The sequence below is a fragment of the Pteropus medius genome, unplaced genomic scaffold, assembly GCF_902729225.1.
Source record: "Pteropus medius unplaced genomic scaffold, Ma_sr-lr_union100, whole genome shotgun sequence".
NCBI classification, from domain to species: Eukaryota; Metazoa; Chordata; class Mammalia; order Chiroptera; family Pteropodidae; genus Pteropus; species Pteropus medius.
This window is the reverse complement of record NW_024350325.1, coordinates 10,319,935-10,341,663: the sequence shown is the minus strand read 5'-3', so window position 1 is coordinate 10,341,663 and position 21,729 is coordinate 10,319,935. Positions and strand designations below refer to the sequence as shown.

Sequence of the window (21,729 nt, the reverse complement as noted above, 5' to 3'; positions counted from 1 at the left end):
CAGGGTTTAGTTCTAGGACTTCTCTTTTGCACTTACTCTTCTAGGCAACCTCATACCATTTCATGGCTTTGAATGCATCGCTATTTTGTGTGTTTCCAGATTTGTACCTCAAGCTCTGACCTCTTCTTCCAGCTCTAATCATATTTTCAACTTTCTACTTAACATTTCTACATGGAAGTCAAATAGGCATCTCAGACCCGACAGGTTAAAATGAAGATCTTCATCTCCTCTTCCCTCTTCCTCCCTCAGTGCTTCTCCATAGTTGTCTCCATCTCATTACATAATTTCTCATCCACCCAGTGGCTCATATGGAAAGTTTAGAGCTCATCTGTGATTCTTTCCTTAAGCATTCAGTACATCTCCCTCTCTAGCCCACATCATGGATGTCTTTTGTTTGGGAGGCTGCAACGGCCTAACTCGTCTCTCACCTTCTGTTATTACCCCTGCAGCCCATTCTCGTACAGCAGCCAGAGACTTGAAAATGTGAATCAGATTATGTCATTTTCCCACTGAAAACCTTACATTCAAAGCACACGTTCCTCTCTGCAAGACCAGAGGTGATCCGGATTGTGACTGCCTCCCTCACTTCCCTCCAGCCATGTTGGCCATGTTCCTGTTTCTCAGAGGCACCCCTCCTGCCTGCCTTGGAGCCTTTGCATTAGCTCTTTTTAAACCCTCGAATGTTATTTTTCCGTATTTTGGCCCTTCTTGTCATCTGGGTCTCAGCTCAAATATCATCGTCCAAGTGAGGGCTTCTCATTCCACCGCCTAAAGAAGCGCCCCACCCCCAGTCACATTATTTTCACCAGAGCACTTATTTAATAACCAGAACTACCTCGTTTGTTGTCTGTTTCCTCCACAGAATTTGTCTTCATGAGGGTAAAGACTTTGCAGTCCTGATCATGGTACATTCCCAATGCTTAATACCATGCCTGGCACTTAGTAGCTGCATAATAAATATTGGCTCAATCTGTAAATGACAGATAAAATGAATACTGCTGCTCGGTGTAAAGCAAGTATAATGTAACTAGTCCAACAATTGGTCTAGAACCCAGCCTTGGTGATGGACCAAGAGGGTGAGCTCCAGTGAGTGTGTAACCTGAGTGGCATTTGTTGCAGAGAGGAGCAAGTACCCATGGAGCTGGTGCAGCGGGGTGATGTCATCAAGGTTGTTCCTGGGGGAAAGTTCCCAGTGGATGGGAAAGTCCTGGAGGGCAGTACCATGGCCGATGAGTCCCTCATCACAGGTTAGGTGACTTGATTCCCGTTCCCTTCGGGTGGGTATCAGCACAGTTGCCAGGCCTCGTGAATGCTGAATGAGGCTTAGTGCATGACAGCTGGTCTCCCTTCTCCACCTCTAGGAGAAGCCATGCCAGTCACTAAGAAACCTGGAAGCACAGTGATTGCCGGGTCTATAAATGCACACGGCTCTGTGCTCATCACTGCCACCCATGTGGGCAATGACACCACTTTGGCTCAGATTGTGAAATTGGTGGAAGAGGCTCAGATGTCAAAGGTAATGAAATTTAAAAAACGATATCATCTCAGCTTCCTCATTTTGGAAATCATTCCAAGAGTTCCACAGACTCAGCAGGTTTTATTGAGCTGAGAGTTAATGAGGGAGCTAAGAATCCCAGTTCTTTTCAATGCTTGTGGTTGATTTCTTTGTAGATTGTAATTTCCCATGGTCTCGGTGTTTTATTTTTATAGGCACCCATTCAACAACTGGCTGACCGGTTTAGTGGATATTTTGTCCCATTTATCATCATCATTTCAACTTTGACGTTGGTGGTATGGATTATAATCGGTTTTATCGATTTTGGTGTTGTTCAGACATACTTTCCTGTAAGTTGAATGCTGCGGGCTGCATGGTTGTTGTGTTTTAAATAATCTATTGCCGTTACTCCTATTCTTTCATGTCTTAGATTCATTGGGCTTTAGTTACTCATTACATTTTATTTGATTGCTTCACTTATTGGCAACAAGATCTTAGCTGGGGTAGGACAATCAGTCACTCTCCTTCTGCAGGTTTTTCTTAAAGATGGCCTTCACTTTCTAGTTAGATAATTTCACAAACACCAATTGGCTCTCAGTTGTAATGCTTAAAGCATTTACATTATGCAATATTGTTCATTTTGGGAGTTGTGAGGTACACACCGTGGAAGATAGGTCACTTTAGATTTCAATGGCATGATAATATTATTTAAAAAATTTTAAGAAAAATATATTTTTGGTAGTCTATGTCCATAAATATCATCTTTAACCTTGCAGCTTCCCAAGCAATGCTAATAGCTTTTTAGTAAATACTTATTAAATATTATATATGAAGCAATGGAATATACATTGTTGAGTTAAAAAAGTAGACGAAGAATACTATCTTAAGAAATATGTTTATCAAACTTTTAAAAAGGCGGAAAATACCCCCAAAAAATCCCCCAGAAAACAAACAAAAAAAAGTGTGCTTCAGAGATGAGAGCTGTACACATCAGTGATTTGCAATTGGGAGTGATTTTGTTGCCCCAGGGACGTTTGGCCATGTCTGGAGATAGTTTCGGTTGTCATGACTAAGGGGCATGCTACTGGCATCCAGTGGGTAGAGACCAGGGATGCTGCTAAACATCAACAATGCACAGGACGGACCCCACAGCCAAGAATTATCTGGCCCCAAATGTTAATAGTGCTGAGATTGAGAAACCTTGATATATACATAAAAAGCTAATGGTCCACTTAGAGTAGTAACTAATAACTGCCCAGTGAGTAGAAAAATATTTTACCTTATTTTTAAAAATATCCCATACCTAGCCCAGTGTAATGTATATTTTACCTTAGAGCCATAGAATAAGAAACTGCGTACATGAAATGAATACTTTTTTCTTTAAAAAAAAAAATGTCTACCCATAATTAAAGGTATATCATATATTCTTGGAGTACATGTCATCCACTAAGATGTCATTTGCTCTCTCCAGTTTCCTATCTTAAAATGAAAACTGTCCAAATTATATACTGTCCAACATCTAAGGAGACCTTAGTGCTTTTAAGAATAACCTATGACTGTATTCCTAGAATTTGCCAGTGGCTATTATGGCACCTGACTGCCTAAAATTTCTGCTTTTGCTGGAGAGCAGCTCATTGGCTTGTGGCTGTGGGAACACTCAGTCCTAATCAAGTTGGAATATGTGCCTTTCTGCTATTCCCTGCCTTTCCATCTTACTTTGGCTTCTTCTGTTTTTATCTGCAATATCAGAGAAGCTGCTGGCAAATGAGGTCCTGCATGTTCCTTTAAGATATTGTTATCGCCGTGCTACATAAAAGTCTTTGTAGGGACAGGGTTTATGTTAACTTCTTGAAGTCCACCCAGTCCCATCAGAATACCAGATATTATTTTCATAAGAATTACTGGGTTTAAAAAAAAAAATCATCTTTACCTCTAAGAATTGCATTATGCCTTAAACAACATGTCTCTCTACCTAAATCTAACTCTTTCTATGAAAATTAAATAACCTTTTAATAATATATCTTATTTTAGAATCCTGCCTTTCAAAATCAAAGAATAAACTATAAATGGAAGCTCATGAGATTATGGTCTCTATCCTTGATTTAGAAAACATGCTTTTTTATTGTAATTAAGTGAATATAGTATCTCCTGATTATACTCCAGAGACACCAGCCATTTTGAAAAACAAATCAAGATAACTCAAGTCGTCAGAATGCAAATAATAATACCAATATGTGCCACCAGGTAGCCGGAAAGGAAACTCATATTTTGTTTGTTTTGGATTTACAAAGATAATGATAGTGAAGAATAGAAGAAAATAAAGATGGCTCCAAATCCCATTCCTAGTAGTAACCGTTTTTCACACTTTGGTAAACATCTTTCCAGTGTTGTTGAAAGGCTGTGTATAGATCTAGGCTGATAATTCTGCACTAATTAAATCACAACGCATGCCATCTTGCACTTCTGTTCGTTTGTTTGTTCAGCAATGCTACTGATATGTTTCCATGTCAATAAGTATAGATAATACATTATCACTTCAACAATTGCAAATTATTCCATTGTATACACCATATTCACAATTTAATTAACCAATCCCCTATTGGTTTTTTCTAGTTTTTTGCCATTACAATAATGCACTGTGATAAATATCCTATGCTTGGCCCTGGTCATCTTTTCCCACTTTATGACTATCACCTTAGGATAGATTCCTTGGAAATCTATAATTTTTTAAAGCTTCCATAATAACAAAAATGTAATAATTACAATTTCTTAGACACCTCTCCTATGCCAGGTGTTTTATAATATATATGTACATGTTTATATGTGTTTATATATATATTATCTTACTTAATTCTTACAGCAACCTGTGAGATGGGTATTATTATTTCCACTTAACATGTGAGGAAGCTGAGACACAGAGGTTAAGTTAGTGTCAGAGCCAGGATGTGAACTTCCATGGTCTATGTTCTGTTCCCCATCAGGGATTTTGATAGGATTCTTGGATCAAGTTGGAACACTGAGACACAGAGCAGTAGAGTGAGCCATGTGATATCACCAAAGCAGAGCGCAACTCAGTGTGTTTCCTAAACCCAGCTCTTCATGCTCTCTCAGGTCCCACTGCCTACACCAAAATGTCTTATGTGATTAGGATTCTGTGTGATTCCTCATTTCACTTTCCACCCCCCCTTTCCTCTTTTCAGACCCCCAGCAAGCACCTCTCCCAGGCAGAGGTGATCATCCGGTTCGCGTTCCAGACGTCCATCACAGTGCTGTGCATCGCCTGCCCCTGCTCTCTGGGCCTGGCCACACCCACGGCGGTCATGGTGGGCACGGGTGTGGCCGCCCAGAACGGCATCCTCATCAAGGGAGGCAAGCCCTTGGAGATGGCCCACAAGGTTGGCCCTGTGCTGCGGTGCTCCCAGTCCTTTGGGGTCTTGGCTGGGATGATTTTGTAGCTGTTTACTACATGATTTTTTTTTAACTTAGGTCAAGTGAAAATAGTACCTGTTTAAATTTCATGTTAAGAGAAAAACCTGAAGGAAGCCTCAGGTAGCAGTGTTAAGTAAAACAGGAAGCCAGGACTAACAGAATGACTAAAAGTAGCAGCTAACAGTTATAGAATTAAAAGCTTTATAAATATTAGTTGATTTAATCTCATCAACAACTCTGAGCACCATTTTACAGATGAGGGAACTGCCGCAGGACAAGGCGAGGTAACTTGTCCAAAGGCCTGCAGCTAATAAATGGCAGAGCCAGGGTTCCCACCCAGAGAAAAGTACCAGCTCTGCTTCCATATGATGAGAAGAGGGTCCTGTGACCTTGGGGAGTGGAGTGGTGGGCAACAGTGTTTGTGAAGAGTCTTCCTTTGGCCCAGCATACCAGTCTCTAACCTTCCATCCTTCCACTGGTTTATTCAGTATTTGTTGAGTATTTACTATGTGGGTCCTGTGCCTACCTTGGATTTGTGTGTGTCAGACGGGGGGTGAGGGGTGGTGCATGTGGTCAGGGAAGGAAACACAAAGGTCAGTCTGAGACCTAGCAGTTGAATGACAACAGAGGTTGAGAAGGATGTTCCGGCAGTGGGAACAGCACGCGGAAAGGACGAGGGGTGCTGTACTGCCATATCATAAGACTCATAAGATTGGAGACTGTGAGCTTTTCCCACCATTGTATCCTCAGCCACTCGCTCAGTGCCTGGCACATTGAAAACACTCAACAGTTATTTGCTAAATAAGTAAATAAGGAACTGAAAGAAAATCATTGAAGGAGAGAAAAACAGTTGGGAGATGAGAATGTTGAGGGAGGAAAGGAGGGAGGGAGGACCCTCGAAGAACCTTAGAGGTTAATTAAAGGATGCAGAACTTAACCTAAAGAATGACAGGGAGTTGCGGAGAGTCCAAAGCGCCTTTTGATGTTTGATGTAATTGTATTACTTGTTGGGAAGATCTAGCTACATAGTGAAGGACAGACTAAGAAGAGGAAGAGCAATTGATTGTGTTGAAGAGGCTAGCACTCAGCATCAGAAACAAAGAGCTGAACCTATTGTTTGCTAAATAAGAGATAACCATGCTTGTGGGACACAGTCTGAACACAGCAAGCAGCTGCCCTTGTATGGGGTTTGGGGAAATGTGTGTCCAAGGATTAGTACATTCTGGCCATGGAAACAGAGTGTGGCTGCTGCTCGGTGGCTGAGCCAAACCCATGGGGACTGGTGCCATTGACCAAGTGGGCAGGTCTAAAACCTGGCTCTGGTGGTTACTGGTTGTTATGGACAAGGAACTCTCTCTTCCTTCCTTGAACTTGGAGTGCAAGAGCTTTATTCTCAGTAGGCTTTTGTACTTACGCAAGCCAGAGAAAACTATGGCTGGCTCAGCAGATAGCAGTGGACAGGGAGAAAGGCCAACCCCCTGGCTCCTGATCTGACCGCGGTAGTATGTCCGGGAGACAGTAGCGTTCCACCTCCCGGAGCATCGCAGTGAGCACTTTCAGCCCAGCCTGGTGAAGGGTAAGCCACAGTGTGGGTTTTTTTGACTGGGCAGAGAGAGGAACTGTTTTTGTAGGGGGAGTGGTCAAACCTTGGGATTGAGTGCAGGTGATTATGTCATGGAATATGAAGGAGTGTTATCTGCTTGAGGAAAGTTCAGTGCAGTTCTGCCTCAAGATTGTGCGAATTCTAAAAGTATTTGCGGTCACTGAGATGTGGTTTTTTGGCAGATAAAGACTGTGATGTTTGACAAAACTGGCACCATTACCCACGGGGTCCCCAAAGTCATGCGGGTCCTCTTGCTTGTGGATGTGGCCACGCTGCCCCTCAGGAAGGTTCTTGCTGTGGTGGGGACTGCAGAGGCGAGCAGCGAGCACCCCTTAGGTGTGGCCATCACCAAATACTGTAAAGAGGTATGTAGACCTGGGCATCGCTGGTCCCCTTGCTCCTCCTGCCACCTCTCCTCTCACTGGCTGGCCGGAAGCCTCCCAGCTCCTTCCTCCTGACAGGCCTTTCCTCTCAGCTGTCACTGGCACCTGAGTCAGCCGCCTTCAAGGAGGCTTTGGCTTACGTGGTCTGGAAAACCATTTAGCAGGCCCCCGGAGACGTGGTTTGCGGTAGTTGGTCCCTTGTCACATTCCAGATCATCACAAAAGCAATTCAGCGTTAACAGTCATTTACTGAGCATTTACTGAGCATCTGTGCTTGTGACAACAACTAGTAAGATTTGAACTCTGCCCTCTGGGAGCTGGCAGTTGAGTGGGGAAGACAGATGGTATATAAAGTCAGTACATTATGAGTGCCTAGTGCAAAGGGTTACAAAAATGAATGGGGTATTAGGGTGAGGGAGGGAGCAAGCCATTCATTCAGGGATGCCTGAAATGCAGAGGAACCCGCAGAAGTGAGCCAAAAGCCCAGTGCATTCTTGAGACAGTTAATGGGAAAGCATTCATCTTTTTATCTCTCCAGATGAAAGGTCCTGTTTAATTTCCTGTTTCCAATCTGAATATGGAGACAGTGGGATGTGCCAGAACATTGTCCAGAAAAAATTTAAATGGTCCGAGCAAGCACGATTTTCAGTAAATGTAGAAGGTGACATGGGTGCCTTGAGGAAGTTGACAACTCTTCATGGACAGGGAACCTTCAGAAACCGTATTTCATGTATTTGCCTTTCGTGTAGGGTCAGACAGGCTGCCGTGTCACCTCTCAGGTTTCTGATGTTTCAGGAAGAATTCTGCTCACCCTCAGTCATCCTTTTCGTTTTGTTAACCAAACAGCCTCACTTCTTTCTCCTGCGACGTCACTCCCCCCGCATTCCAGGGCCTGTAAATGGGTAGCCTCAGAATAGTTTTGTTACTACTTGCCTATTCCATCATTTTAATAAAAATATTTGCAACACAAAAATAATATCTTTCCTCTGTTTGGCACCTTCATACTGCCCCCTGCCCCACCCTTAATTTGAGGTGTTTGATGTGAAAGAATGTCTGGGTCAGAGAAGAGAAAAAGAATTGCTCGGTTAATAGTTGATAGTTGATCTCTCCTTTCCCTGCAATTATTCTACTTCTCACTCTTCTCCCTCTTCATTCCCGGTTAGTGCTGCTCTCGCTCTCGCCCTCGCCCCGCCTCTGGTCTTTGTCCTGCCTCCCTCTCAAATCCCCCTCACCTCTGTTTTCTAATTCCTCTTCCCACTCCCCTCCCAGGAACTTGGAATGGAGGCCTTGGGATACTGCATGGACTTCCAGGCCGTGCCAGGCTGTGGAATCGGCTGTAAAGTCAGCAACGTGGAAGGCATCCTAGCCCACAGCGAGCACCTGAGCAAACGGGCCGCTCACCTGAACGGGCTTGGCAGTGTTCCCGTGGAAACAGGTATCCCTGGCCTTTGTCTCTGCCACTCTGCCTGCCAGGGGTTGGGCCCAGCTGTTTAAGTGGCAGCAGGCCAAACTGCAGAGAGCACCGTGCCACCTGGTTCCTCTGCTGTGGAGAAGGGTCGCTCCCAACTGGTACGCTGCACACCTCCCTGCCCAGGAAAGCCTGCAGTTTCTCTTGAGTTCTTTGATACATCTGCATCTTGATGCTAACGGTAGATTAAAGTAGCATATTAATTAAATTCGTAGACTGTTGCTTATCTGCTCCACAATTTTGAGTCTCTTCTTTCTTATCCCAAGGTAGCCTTGTTTCTCCTAAGCTACAAAGTAGACAGATGGGAATTCTACTTTGTTCTTCCTGAATAGGAAACTTCTCACGCGGTAGAACTCTGACGGGGTGTTTCGCATTTACGGAGCTGGTGGCAGTCAGGGAAAGAGGGTGGAGATGGTCAGCCCAAGATAAGAAGGGACATCACTTGGAGTGGCAGCTGCTTAAGTATGTTGCTAGTTGAATCCTGATTTAGATTTTGTTGTTAGAAGCCATCTACCACCTTCTGGCAATTTACAGCCCAGGATGTCTTTCCATTTGGCATATAGGGCCTGGTCTGTGCAGTGACACCTAAGTTAGTGGCACACGTAGTTCGAAGGTGACAGGTGAAAAGACTCGCCTGGCCTTTTTAGGAGCTGTAGCTTTAAAACATTCTATAGAAGTAGAATTATTTGCTGGTTCACCTTGAATTGTCTGTACCAAGCAGTAATGAATCTAGTCAACACTTGGATTTGGTGCTAGAGGGATAACTACCTGCTTCTGATCCCTGCAAGGGGCAGCAGCAGATCCCGAAGGCAAATAAGAACACCGCGCCACATAATGTCTGTTACATTTGTAACATTTTCACACACAGAGCGTGTACCTTTTAACGCCCCATTTTAATTCATACCGACATGTTCTATACTTTAAGTATACATTTTCCCCTGGTCCTTTAAGGATGGCCTTTTGAGAAGTGTTTACTAGGTTATAATATCTCAGAACAGTTAAGTAGATATTTTGCTGTTAAAAGGGTTCCATAGTTTTTAGTAATTTCTCACAGTGAAATTGGACTATTTGGAAATAATCACAAACTCTTTTGAACAGATGTGGATCCCCAGACCTTCTCTGTGCTGATTGGAAACCGAGAATGGATGAGACGCAACGGCTTGACCATTTCCAACGACATCAGTGACGCAATGACAGCCCATGAGATGAAAGGCCAGACAGCCGTCTTGGTGGCTATTGATGGTATCTCTCTGCTCACGCCTTCCTTCTGCTTTCTCAGAAATGAAGTTTCTTGGAGATGTCAGGCAAAAATAAATTTCTCCTTTTAAAAATCAATCAATCAATCAATCAATCAATCTTCCTCTCTATTAATTTAGTTCTATTTTGTAAAAGATTGCCTTGCCATCTTTTTCACTTCATTCTCAGTCCTGAGGCCAGGTCTTGTGCTGCCATAGGTCTCCTTGCTCTTAGAATTCCAAATTGTCTTCACCATCCTTGTTTGCTCCCATCCAAGCTGGCAGTTTGGAGTCATCCTTCTCATTCATCACTGCAGACAAAACAGTTCGCTCTTCACGAGGTTTAACTATGGCATGCCTTTAAATAATGGGATCCCTGCAACTTTTCTCAGTGCTTCTCAAAGTTACATGTGTCTTTGTACTCAGTTGTATCTTGGACTTTACGTCTCAGAGAGATTAGAATCTTACTTTGTTAATGTTAATTTCTGCTAATAGAAGTAAAACTAAGTAAAAATAAGGAATAATAATTTATGTTGCTGTATTTTGAATGTTCCAGCCAAATATGTCCTCTTTCCTCTCTTCTTTTTTTTCCTCCTCTCACCACCAGGCCGCCTTCTAAGTCCTTGTAAACCCGCAGTCTCCTCAGCTCGTCAGGCCAGAATCAGCTCAACTAAAGAAATGCCCCATTACACATCACTCACCCCTACTCTGCTCCCATTACGCCTCAGGCCTCGAAAGCCTTTCTGCTTCAATATCTAAAAGATTCACAGAAAAGAAGAAAAGGAAGGATTGATTTCTTTTTTGGTCATTCATCACTTTCTAAGAAGCATTTGTTGTATTTGTTATATTTCTCATGTTTTAATAGCTAACATGTATTGAGTTATAAGCCAGGCACTCTGCAAAGCACTAGGTATGCCTTGCAAAAATTTGGAAAGTCCCGAGAGCTGTAAAGAAAAATAAATCACCCATTATCTTTCCCCTCAGAGAGCCACTGTTGACATTTTTGTATGCATCTGTCAATATTAAAAAAATGAAATCAAAACCATATTATGTTATATAATTGGGGGTTTTGTTTTTTGCGTTAACACGATATTGTGGAAATTGTTCCCACTCATGAAATCGGGCTTGCTCCTGGGGCCACCTGGTGTCCCACCATCGCGCACTTACTGGGCTCTTTCCTTCAGGGGTGCTCTGTGGGATGATTGCCATCGCAGACGCCGTCAAGCAGGAGGCCGCCCTGGCTGTGCACACGCTGAAGAGCATGGGTGTGGACGTGGTTCTGATCACGGGGGACAACCGCAAGACAGCCAGAGCCATTGCCACCCAGGTATGGGCCTGGATCCAGGGCCGGGCCGTCCTCCCCCTTTCCGATTAAAGTGATTTTAAGCTTGCTGAAGCAGTTTGAGAAAAAAAGTAAGTGCCAGAGCATCCAGCACTCATGTGCTCTGATCTGCTCCAAGCCAAGCAACACCCCACGGGGGACACCATTGCTGCCACAGCAAAGATCACATTCTCTGGGGCCTGGGAGCCGTAATTCATGCACGACCAGCTACAACCCTAGAAGAGCAATTCCATCATTTTCTATTTCCTGGTCTTTACAATGGAAAAAAAGATTACGACTTGAGAGCTGAAATAAACAACTTTGTCTCGATGTTGAAAGAATGCTTTGCCAGTTCAACTCTTCCCACTCTTGTGCACCAGATAAACGATGGGATCCTGGGCAGTTCTCCAGCAGCCTTGGCTTCTGAGTTGGAGCCATGAGGATAGCACTGCTGCCTGCTTGCCTGATCCACCACATGGGATGGCTCCAGTGCAGATTCCTGAAAATGACATATACCCCTACTCCCAAAAATGTGTGTGAAGCTGTATGCTTTTGACAAAGGAAGCAGCAGTACCTCTCTTTACTTGGCCTTCCTTGCTGATGAACTTGTTAAAATTTGTTCATTCATTCAGCATGCATTTATTAAGCACCGCTCATGTGACAGATAGGCTACCAAGAAGAGTGAAGGGGGTACCTGCCCTTGAGATGCTCACAGTCCTGTGGGACAGTAGACCAATAACCAAGTATAAGTTGAATGCTTGGTTCTTCAACAGAAGGGTGCATAGGACATGTGGGAACTGCCAGCTTACCCTCTAGCCTGGCAGGGGCCAGGGCTGCCTTCCGAGGGGAGAGGATGCTTGAGTCTGGAGTGGTCTGATGAAAAGGACAGGAGCAGGAAGGGCCAGCTGACCTTTCCAGTACAGAACAAGCAGCATGAGCACTGCCTGGGGAGCACAGAGAAGCAGTGAGTTGGAGAGCTCAGAGTTCAGTGTGGGCCCGCAGGGTCAGCAAGGCAGGGAGCTGGAGATGGGCAGAGACACCTGATCTAATGGGACCTTGGGAAGCAGATCACAGAGTTTAGATGTTTTCCTAAGGGAACTGGGGTCTGCTGGAGAACTTTAAGCAGGAAAGTAAAATGACCAAATGATTATTGTTTTGGAAAGACACTAGGACAGCATATGGAGAAGAGCGTTGGGAGCCCAGGATGTAGGCAGGGAGACCAGTGAGGACCCCAAATCATAGCTCGGTCTTGTGATGGGAGTGGGGAGTAAATTTGCCATGCGACCTAGAGCCTGTAGGGCTTGATGACTGACCACAGTGACTGGACCTAGAAGCTGAGGTGGGGCAGGATGACTCTCAGATTCCTGCTATATTCCCGTCCTTTGCCGACACCAGGTGTAGTTATGTTTTTATTTAATTTCTGACCACTGTTCTCCTTTCCTTTTAGGTTGGCATCAAGAAAGTCTTTGCAGAGGTGCTGCCTTCTCACAAAGTGGCCAAGGTCCAGGAGCTCCAGAAGGAAGGGAAGAAAGTTGCCATGGTGGGAGATGGGATTAACGACTCCCCGGCCTTGGCCCGAGCCGACGTGGGCATCGCCATCGGGACGGGCACCGATGTCGCCATCGAGGCAGCTGACATTGTTCTCATCAGAGTGAGCTTGCTGTGTCTCCTCCTCCCCCTTGTCCAGGCAGTGGGAGTGGTAAGGGCCATGGGACACAGCTCCTGAGTCACCAAGTGTTCCCCTACTACAGAACCACCTGCTCGACGTAGTCGCTGGCATTCACCTCTCCAAGAAGACAGTCTGGAGAATACGGCTCAACCTGGTGCTGGCGCTGATTTATAACATGGTTGGAATCCCCATCGCAGCAGGTAGGGCGGCCTTCGCCGCTCGGTTACCTTGACTCCGGCTGTCTGCCTGCCAGGCTCCTGCTGAACTTAGCGGCCCACCTTGCTCGCTGGCGGTGGCCAGAAGCATTTTAGAAAGAACTGATTTTATCATGTTTTCTGTTTGCTAAGTCTCTAAAGGTAAATGAGAAATTGCAGAAACAACCCAAACCTTTATTCACTCTGGTCCTCTCCGAAAAGCTGGACAAGATGCCTGACATTTACTATGGCCCTATTTTCTGAACCATTTATTAAGACATATGGTCTGAAAAAAAAAAAAACAATATGATTAGCGGTTAAGAGGCACCTGCTAGGTACTAGGCACAACCATGATGTTTAGAACCTTATCTTGAAAATTCATTCTGCCGAAGACTTACCCCATCTCACAGAAATGATCATGGAAAGAGATGGGTCTTTTCTACTTTATAACTCCTCCCTTCCCCGTTGAATATTGTGCTAGGTTCTGTTGGGAAAGGTTCTAAACACTTTCCTGCATGGCTGAGACCTGAAGTTTTAAACATGTTCCCAGCTCAGTCTCCTGTTGTGCCTGAGTGGTCGATGTTCACTCACGTAATAGATTAGCGTGTCCACCTCGGCCTCCTTCACCAGGCAGCTCAGGCACATGTACCTTCAGCTCACAGAGCTGGCTCAGGAGCTGATTCCGTCCTTTGCTTGCACCTCTGCCACAGGCCTTTGCCCAGACGTGGACCGAGTTTTCTGGCTCTGTTCTGGGGCCTGGCTCTCATTGCCCTTTAAAAAGATGTTTTGAGCCCTTAGGGAAGACAAGTCATGTAGACAGTCCTGTGGCCACCAGCAGCGTTTGTTGTCTGAGTGCTCGCTCAGTCTCCACGGTGCCTCAGGACAGCCGGCTCCCTCCGTCCTGCTGCTGCCCCTTGGGTTCCTGAGATTCCCTGCTCCCCCAGAGCTTCCCCTGACACAGGTAATGCTGCTCGTGGACGGGCTCAGAAAGGTGAGGGCGCATGGGACAACCCAGTCGCCTTGACAGCACCCTCACCGCCCAGCCCTGAAACAGCCTGCCTCAGAGGCCTGTGAGCATGTGGTCCCACGTCAGAGGCTTCTGAGTCACCCCGAGGAGGAGGACTGCATGGTGGGTGCTCTCCTTGCTCTTCCCTCTGGGCTGCAGTGTGAGTGTTGTTCTCCCCTCGGCAGGAGTCTTCATGCCCTTTGGCATTGTGCTGCAGCCGTGGATGGGCTCGGCGGCCATGGCAGCCTCTTCTGTGTCTGTGGTTCTCTCATCGCTGCAGCTGAAGTGGTAAGTCCCCACGTGGCAGGAGCGTACGCTGCAGATGGTATTCACTAGGCCCTTGGGCTCTGCATGCGCAAAGCAGATCTGGGCCAGCCAGTGCCCTCCTGGGCTAGCAATGGGCGTGCGCTGTGTTCCGGTTCCTGATTCACCTAAAGCAAGGGCCAGTCCTGCATGGAGTCCAAGTGTGTGTTCGTATAAGGATTTATCAGCGCCATGAGCAAATAATTTATCACTTAACAGTCATCAGATGCTGGGCCATTCTGGTTATTCTGCTCAAGGGCTGATTATGTAAATAGAGTCATGCACCACTTAACTACAGGGACAGGGACATCTGAGAAACGCGGTGTTAGGCGGTTTTGTCGCCGTACGACCGTCAGAGAGTGCACTTACACAAACCTAGATGGTTTAGCCTGCTGCACACCTAGGCTCCATGATGTGACCTATCCTCAACTACAGGCCTGTACAGCATGTTACAGGAGATTCAATCAGGCACAAGAGAAATGACGCAATCAAGCGACGTAAACACGAGGCGGATGAAGCTGCTGCCGGCGTCACACGGCATGCTGTTTAACTGCAAATTTTTTTTATAAGTAGAAAGAATACGCTCTAAAATAACCATAAAAAGTATAGTATAGTAAATTATGACCCATTAACATAGTCATTTATTACCATTATCAAGGAGCATGTGCCGTTCGGGATAGTGCTGTACTTTCCCACGCCTGGCAGCGCAGTGGCTTTGTTTATGCAGCATCCCCACAGACGCTTGAGGAATGCATTGCACTACGATGTCACAATGGCTACGGCAATAGGAATTTTTCAACTCCATTACAGTCTTACGGGACCTCTGTCATATTGACCAAAACATCATTATGTGGCATGTGACTGATGTAGACATGGGATCCTCGTGTATTAACATTTTTCCTTTTCTGGAATAGATGTTTATTTACTTATGCTTTCATTTAACAAAAGTTAATAATAGTCTACTATGTGCCAGGTGTTTGGATAGGAAGTTTCTAAATTGGGTGAACTCTACCTGAACCCTAGGAGTTTGATACTGCATGTTATTGAAAGATTGGACAGGAAGCCTTCATCAGGCTTCAAGAAAAAAGCCTGTGTCATGAGTGGTTCAAATGCTCTTGGATTCTTGCTTTGCAGCTATAAGAAGCCCGACCTGGAGAAATACGAGTCCCGGGCCCAAGGCCACATGAAGCCCCTGACCGAGTCCCAGGTCAGCGTGCACGTCGGCATGGATGACCGGTGGCAGGACTCCCCAAGGGCCACACCCTGGGACCAGGTCAGCTTCATCAGCCAGGTGTCTCTGTCCTCCCTGAAGTCCAACAAGCTATCGCGGCACAGCGCCATGGCTGATGATAGTGGGGACAAGTGGTCTCTGCTCCTGAATGACAGGGACGAGGAGCAGTGCATCTGAAAGCTCCAGGCCGCTGCAGACCCAGGGGCCCATCTTCTAGCCAGGCAACAGCACCAGCAGCAGGGCGGGCAGAACCGTAGGGGCTTCTACTCCTGGACATTCTAGATCATTCCTCCCTGCAGCATGTGGCCTCGTCCAGACATGGTCCCTGGGTAGAACCAGCCCGCCCGGACCCCACAGGCGCAGGGCAAGGCCTCACTCATGCTGTTGGTATGCTGGAAACCGTGCTGGACTCTAGAAGAAGGAGGACAAGCAGCCCTCCTCACAGACCTCTGCTCTAGTATTTGGGATGACTACTTGTAAAATGAGGAAAATCTCCTCAGGACCAAAAACTTAGCTGGGCCTTTCCATAGAACTCATGAAGAACCTCCGTGTTGTCCTCTTTCTTTACGACGCCCATGTGCGTCGTGTCTCCGAGACCAGTTTATCTCAAACACACATGCTAGTTTCTGCTGGTACAGTCTCTTCCTTTTCTGTCCTTGACACTAGGGGTATGGCATGCCGTCATCCGTCAGGGCAAGACTGACATAGTCGCGGTCCCCGCTGCTGCTCTCAGGCGCTCTTCCAAGTGCGTGTTTGCATTTCTTCCTCAGTCCGCTCACTCACACACCTGGCCAGAGAGCTTGCCAGCTTCTCTTCAGGTTGAGGAGAGTTCTTCCTTGCTCACGAGCCTCTTCTCTGTGGAGCCGTGGCTTCTCACTCCACAGACCATTGCTGCCCAGCTGCAGTGAGGGTCTCAGAGCCTGAGACTTGAGAAATGCAGCTTCCTGTGGGGTCCAGGTAGTTGGGGTCCTGGGAGGCCCGTGGTGCTGGAGAAGCAGGTGTCCCTTGGGGGAAGCTTGTGCATGCAGGAGCCTCCTGTATGGCTCCTGGATCTTCAATTACATGGTCTGCTACGTGAATGGAGTCAATACAGAATTCACGTCAGTGGTGTCCCTGGCATTATGCAACTCTGAGGAAGTGATACCCAAGTTAGAGGAAATCACAGTTCTCCACGAGCTTCTACTTCTGCACGCTGAGCCAGTGCCTTAGGAAAGGGGTGACCACAGCTTCTCAAAGGGATAGTCTGTTTCTGACTTTCAGTGGCTCTTTGTGATTGCATGGCATTGGAGGGGCAGGAATGTGGCTAGTTTTAGACTCTGAAATTGGTGTCAATTCACAGACTGTGTGTGAATAGACTAGTAAAATCAGAATCTTAAAATAGGCAGAGCAAAGCCTATTCTAAATTCTAAATTCTAAGGCGAATCCTTTGTCACAGATACAAAATAATTTTACTTATTGTCAGTTATTTTCTAAGGCAATATAAGTATTTTTCATATTATCTCTAATCTTCCCAACAAACCAGCAAAGTAGATGTTATTGTCCACCTTTCACAGGGCGGGAAGCAGACTCAGAATGTCTAAGTGTCCTGCCCAGGATCACACAGCCAGTATACACGCCAGAACAAGGGGCCGAATCCATGTCTGTTGGCTCTGAAGACTTTTCATTATCTCTACTCCACTTTGGATATTTTGAATAACAAGGAAAAGCCCCTGCTCCTGGAAGAACAAATCTGCCAGGTGATGTATTATCATTGTATCAACGTGGAATGAAATTTGATCACAGTCAACTCACCTTCCCCTGGATAGTTCATTTCCATTTTTGCGTGTAATTTAGTTTTGGGGGGTCTGTCCTCTAAAGTCCAAGTGCAGGGTTTTGTCGTGTTTGTTGCTTTTTCAGTCCCCCTTTTCCTCCCCAGCCCCTTCCTGCCACGCGTCCCCACTTGTGTCCTCTGTTCTTGGCCGTGCTTAGGGAATACGTCTTATTTTCTAACTGTGCTAATTGTTGTCTAAAGAATCTAATTGTATTGATTTTTGAAAACTATTTTAGGATCAGAAACATCATGTTTATATACATATGAAAATATTTATATAATTGTACAGAAAATAACCTTTTAGATATTCAAAGTGTAAGAATTTTTTTTTGGTCAGATAAGAACAATTCCTACTTCAAACACTTTCCATGCTATATTAGAATAAAATTCCTTTTTATTCTTCAAAAAATCTGTTTTTGGCTGGCCCCGAGGAGCATGGTGGGTCCAGTGCAGTGCTATGTTCACTGAGAACTGTGAGGGGCCGCCTTTGCTCCCCACACCTCCTCAGGGAGAGAGGGATGGGGTTTTAACCAGCGGAGGGTGCGAGGGTGGCCAGAGCCTTCTGATCCGCCATCCCTAGCGCTGTGCGAGCCCCTCCCGAATGCCCGCCTGCCCTGGTGGAGTGTGGGGAGAACTCTGCAGGGCCACCCCCGTCAGGCTGTGTGTCCCACTGGGCCAGACAGCCCAGATTATCCATTAGAAGCACTTTTCTGGTGAGAGTGGTTGTCTACAAAAGGCCCTTCTCGAACACACGTTTTATTCCAGCGGGCTATGTTTTGAGTTCGTTGGCCCTGAAGGAGTTCGAGTGGGGTGAGTAGTAGAAAAGTCTGGACCAGGGGGCTCTGCTGAGAGGCTCTGTGGGCATTGCGAGGTGGCAGGGAGGGGTGGGGCAGGCCCTAAGTGAGCCACACCTGAAGGTGAGGTGACAGGGTCTTTTATCATTTAAACCAGGACACTTAAGATGAAAGGAGCTGCTATTAATACTTATGCCAGGACAACTGGCCTAAACCAGGACTATCCAGGCAAACTGGGCCATGTGGTCACCTTCCTTAGAAAAGGCATTATGAAGTTGCCACTGACACAAAACTGTCACTTTAGAACTTTAATTGTATTCCACAGGCATACTGGTGACATAATCCTATATCAGATTTCATGATTTTCCCCCTCTCACATCCTGACACCAGCACTTGAGAAGTAGAATCATTGAGGTGGATTTTGTGGCTCAGTTTGACTAGAGAGGGAGTCAAGGGTTTGTGCCATTGGCCAGTGCACTATGGCTGGTGCCCGCAGCATGCCTTGTGGAGCCAGGCATGCTGGGTACCCAGGCACGGGAATTCTGTGTTCTACCCACATCCCATTGTGGACAGGGAGGGCTGGTACCACCTTAGCAAAAGGTTCCACTTCTGTAGAAAACTTGAATAAATTCCCCTGATACGATCCCACATGCACCGGAATAAATTATAACATCAGTGCCTTCCTGGTAAGTTTTCAGTCTTTAAAACCTTAAAGAAGAATAAATGAATGTTATAATTCTAGTATTTTAAAATGACAGCTGGAAATTGACATGTCAAAAAATAGATCCCCAAATTGTTCTGCTGGTTTACTAAGGAAACAAGATTAATAAAAGTGACTTTTATTTTAAGAAAATCCAGCATAGCAAAACCAGTCAACCAAAGAAGTTAATTAGAAAAAGATTACTTGAATTACAGGATTCTTTTTGCTTTAAAAATATAAGTTCCCTAATGCATATAAAATTCTCCTTGAGTTATTTTTTGCATAGGCCTTTCTCTTAACCGTATCATTTTTTTTTTAAAAGGTAAAGAATACCTATACCCACCCACCCCCAAAAAAATGCTTTAAGCAACCACTCATGCTGTCTCTCAATTCCTCATTCAGATTACCTTGATGTGTGGGAAAGCTGATCTGGTATTGGAAAGTATTGTGGAGCTGGTAAAAATGAAATTACTCTACTTTCCTCATTTTCAAACTCAGCTTGGGCAAGGTTTCTGTCAGAGAGAGATGTCTACTTGTCTGCTGTTTTCCTTTGTGTGAAGACAATGACAATAGTTGAAATTAAAGGACAGAATATAAGAATGTTAAATAATGCTGCCAAATCCCAGAGTCTCCTTTATTCTATTCAAAAAGATGAATAAACAGATGTAAAATCATTCAAGGGTGAAGATGAAAACAAGAATTGATGGAAGTTTAACATTTTTTCCTCTGAAAAGAAAATGATTATTTCTTCTTCTTACTATAAAAATAACTGCTTATAACAACATTTTAAGCATACAGAAATATGTAAAGGGAAGAAGAGGCTGCTATAATACCCCTACCCCTGGCCCCTAAGAGGAAACCCCATGAACATGATTTCGAGGAGGGGTGTCCTTTGTGGGTGGACCACATTAGGACACCGAGGGAGCAAAGCCTGCGTTCCCACAGGGGACCCAACTCCCTGACCAAACTGTAACCATCCGAACACAGAGGTGCTGTAGTGGGCCCCACGATGGACCTGTTGTGAACCGACAGGCACCCGGGTCTCAGTAAGGCAGGCAACAGACAACGCTCAAATACCATGGGTGCTCCACGGGTTCCATCACTCGCTCAGTCTTCACAGTGGCCTTTAGAGCTGTGTGCATTAGTGTCCCATTTCCACAGATGGGGGAACCAAGCTGAGGGGAGTTACGGTGACTGTTCGGGACATAGAGCCGGGCAGGTGTTGAAGCCCACGAGTCCCTGCCGGCAAAGCCCCACTTCATTGTGTTGCTCTGGGCCAGCCCCGTCCCTGCAAAGCAGATGCTGGATGCTTGCCTCAGCAGAAGCTGGGCTTCCTCAGCACCCCTTGGTGCCGAGCTTGGGGCAAGAGTACTGTCGTTTGGCAGGACAGTGTGGTTTATCTCAAGAGCCACCAGGTGTCTCTCTGACCAAAACAACCTCCCAGTCTGCAGCCAGAGCCCAAACTCATGATCATTTTGATGCAGCTGGAAGTTTAAATAAAAATCATCATGATGAAAATGTGGGAGACAGGGCAGAGCGGGAGGCTGGAGTTCAGCCCTGGTGCTGGGGTGCCCCGAGCTATGATGTGTTTACGTGTGTACTTGCAGCCGTGTTCGGAGCCAGTTTGCACTTAGCTGTGCAGAGCACATTGTTGGGATGACTCAACAGTGACAGTTTCCTTCGTCATCGCATGTGTCTGAGCTTTGTATTATCTTCTGGCCAGTTTAGATTTTTTTTAAAGCTTCAACATTAAACAAAAAGGTTTCTAAGGGCTCATGATGATTTTCAATGGCATCAAAGCTCCACCCTTTCACTGCCAATTATCATTGCTCCCCTGTCCACTAAGGACATTCAGTGCAAATTGATTCCATCCCTCCTCCCCCACTCACCTCCCTCCCCCCCATCCTTCCTCCCCACTTCCCTACCGCAAACACGTAAACTTTGTGCACACACACAAACACGCACACCCTAATGGGCCAGATGAGATCCCATTAGAGGAATCTGGGGAGGAGAGAAAAATCTCATGTGGTCCCTGAGTTGGGATGAGGAAAGCACTTGGGCCAGCCGCTCGAGTGTGTGGGCTGTGATTTCATGGAAGCATGTGCAGGGAGAGGACTGACGGGGCAAGGGGGCACTCAGGGAAAGCCAGGTGACCAGACTGGTTGGGCAGGGAGGTAGGGTGGCCTGGGTGCATTGAAGGTGGCCCTTGAAGGGCCAGGCCTAGAAGCAGCCTAGAAACATGTTGACTGGTGTCCAAGGACCTGAACTGACCTTTGAAGGGGTAGAATTGTAGAATAACACTCATATCAGTTCTTGGCAAGTGTGTGTGTATGTGTGTGTGTCGGGGAGGCAATGGGTAAAGGGTACGTGTTGTAAAGGAAAGTTCTGGTCTCTGTCAGATGTCTCCATCTCTCTATAACTAACTGGACTTAGGGCACATTTGAGATCTATCTGTGTGTATTATATGTAGGTATATGTATGTATATACAGAAATACATATATATTTCTATATGTGTATGTTATGTATATATGTCTTGCTACTGTTAAAACATCTAGATTAGTAAAAGAAAGCAAGGTTAATTCTAGTTTCATTAACATCTATCGTTAGAATTACTTTCTTGTTTCTTTCCAATTCTGTTGGAAGTGCTTGTAGACAAACCTGTTGTTGATGGTATAAGAGCAATTAAGCTGAGAAGTTGTCAGAAGGCTGATCCTATTTCCATTCAGTTTAATCAGCCATGTTGAGAGAGTCATCTGGGGTGCTCAGTGAGCCAGAGGCATTCCAGAGAGTACGTAGCAGGAGCCCTGTCCTTAAGCCGCTTTGCTGGGTCACCTAGGCCAAGGTAATGGAGCTTTGGAAAAATAAGTTGGAGACTAAGTAGGAGCTGGACAGTGGCACACTTCTAAGCATAGGCGTTTAGGAAGAAGCGATCTCTAGAAATGACAGGAAGACATACCAGAGAAAGAGGCATAGAAGGGTCTTGAGCAGAGAGCAGGGTATGGAAATTGAAGAAGAAAAAGCAGGAGCATTGGACCGAGTGGGCCCAGGGAGGCTGGCTGAAGCCTGTGCTGAGGACGGGGTGTCCGC

At 45.8% G+C, this 21,729-nt stretch overlaps 1 protein-coding gene across 7 annotated transcripts in view; it reads left to right on the top strand.

Annotated features, from left to right (window-relative positions):
* ATP7B (ATPase copper transporting beta) overlaps positions 1-17,556 on the top strand; it is a 77,800-nt gene extending 60,244 nt beyond the window's left edge. For 2 of the 7 annotated variants that reach the window (XM_039839419.1, XM_039839418.1), the window contains exons 10-21: positions 1,120-1,247; positions 1,362-1,516; positions 1,711-1,845; positions 4,696-4,890; positions 6,710-6,892; positions 8,180-8,345; positions 9,477-9,620; positions 10,798-10,940; positions 12,382-12,585; positions 12,686-12,803; positions 13,989-14,091; positions 15,241-17,556. In XM_039839419.1, coding sequence (XP_039695353.1) covers positions 1,120-1,247; positions 1,362-1,516; positions 1,711-1,845; positions 4,696-4,890; positions 6,710-6,892; positions 8,180-8,345; positions 9,477-9,620; positions 10,798-10,940; positions 12,382-12,585; positions 12,686-12,803; positions 13,989-14,091; positions 15,241-15,514 — 1,948 coding nt within the window. In that variant the 3' untranslated portion in view covers positions 15,515-17,556. The remainder of the gene's footprint in view (positions 1-1,119; positions 1,248-1,361; positions 1,517-1,710; positions 1,846-4,695; positions 4,891-6,709; positions 6,893-8,179; positions 8,346-9,476; positions 9,621-10,797; positions 10,941-12,381; positions 12,586-12,685; positions 12,804-13,988; positions 14,092-15,240) is intronic. The other 5 variants (XM_039839424.1, XM_039839423.1, XM_039839421.1 and 2 more) reach the window with 4 other exon arrangements.
* The last annotated feature ends 4,173 nt before the right edge of the window (positions 17,557-21,729 follow it).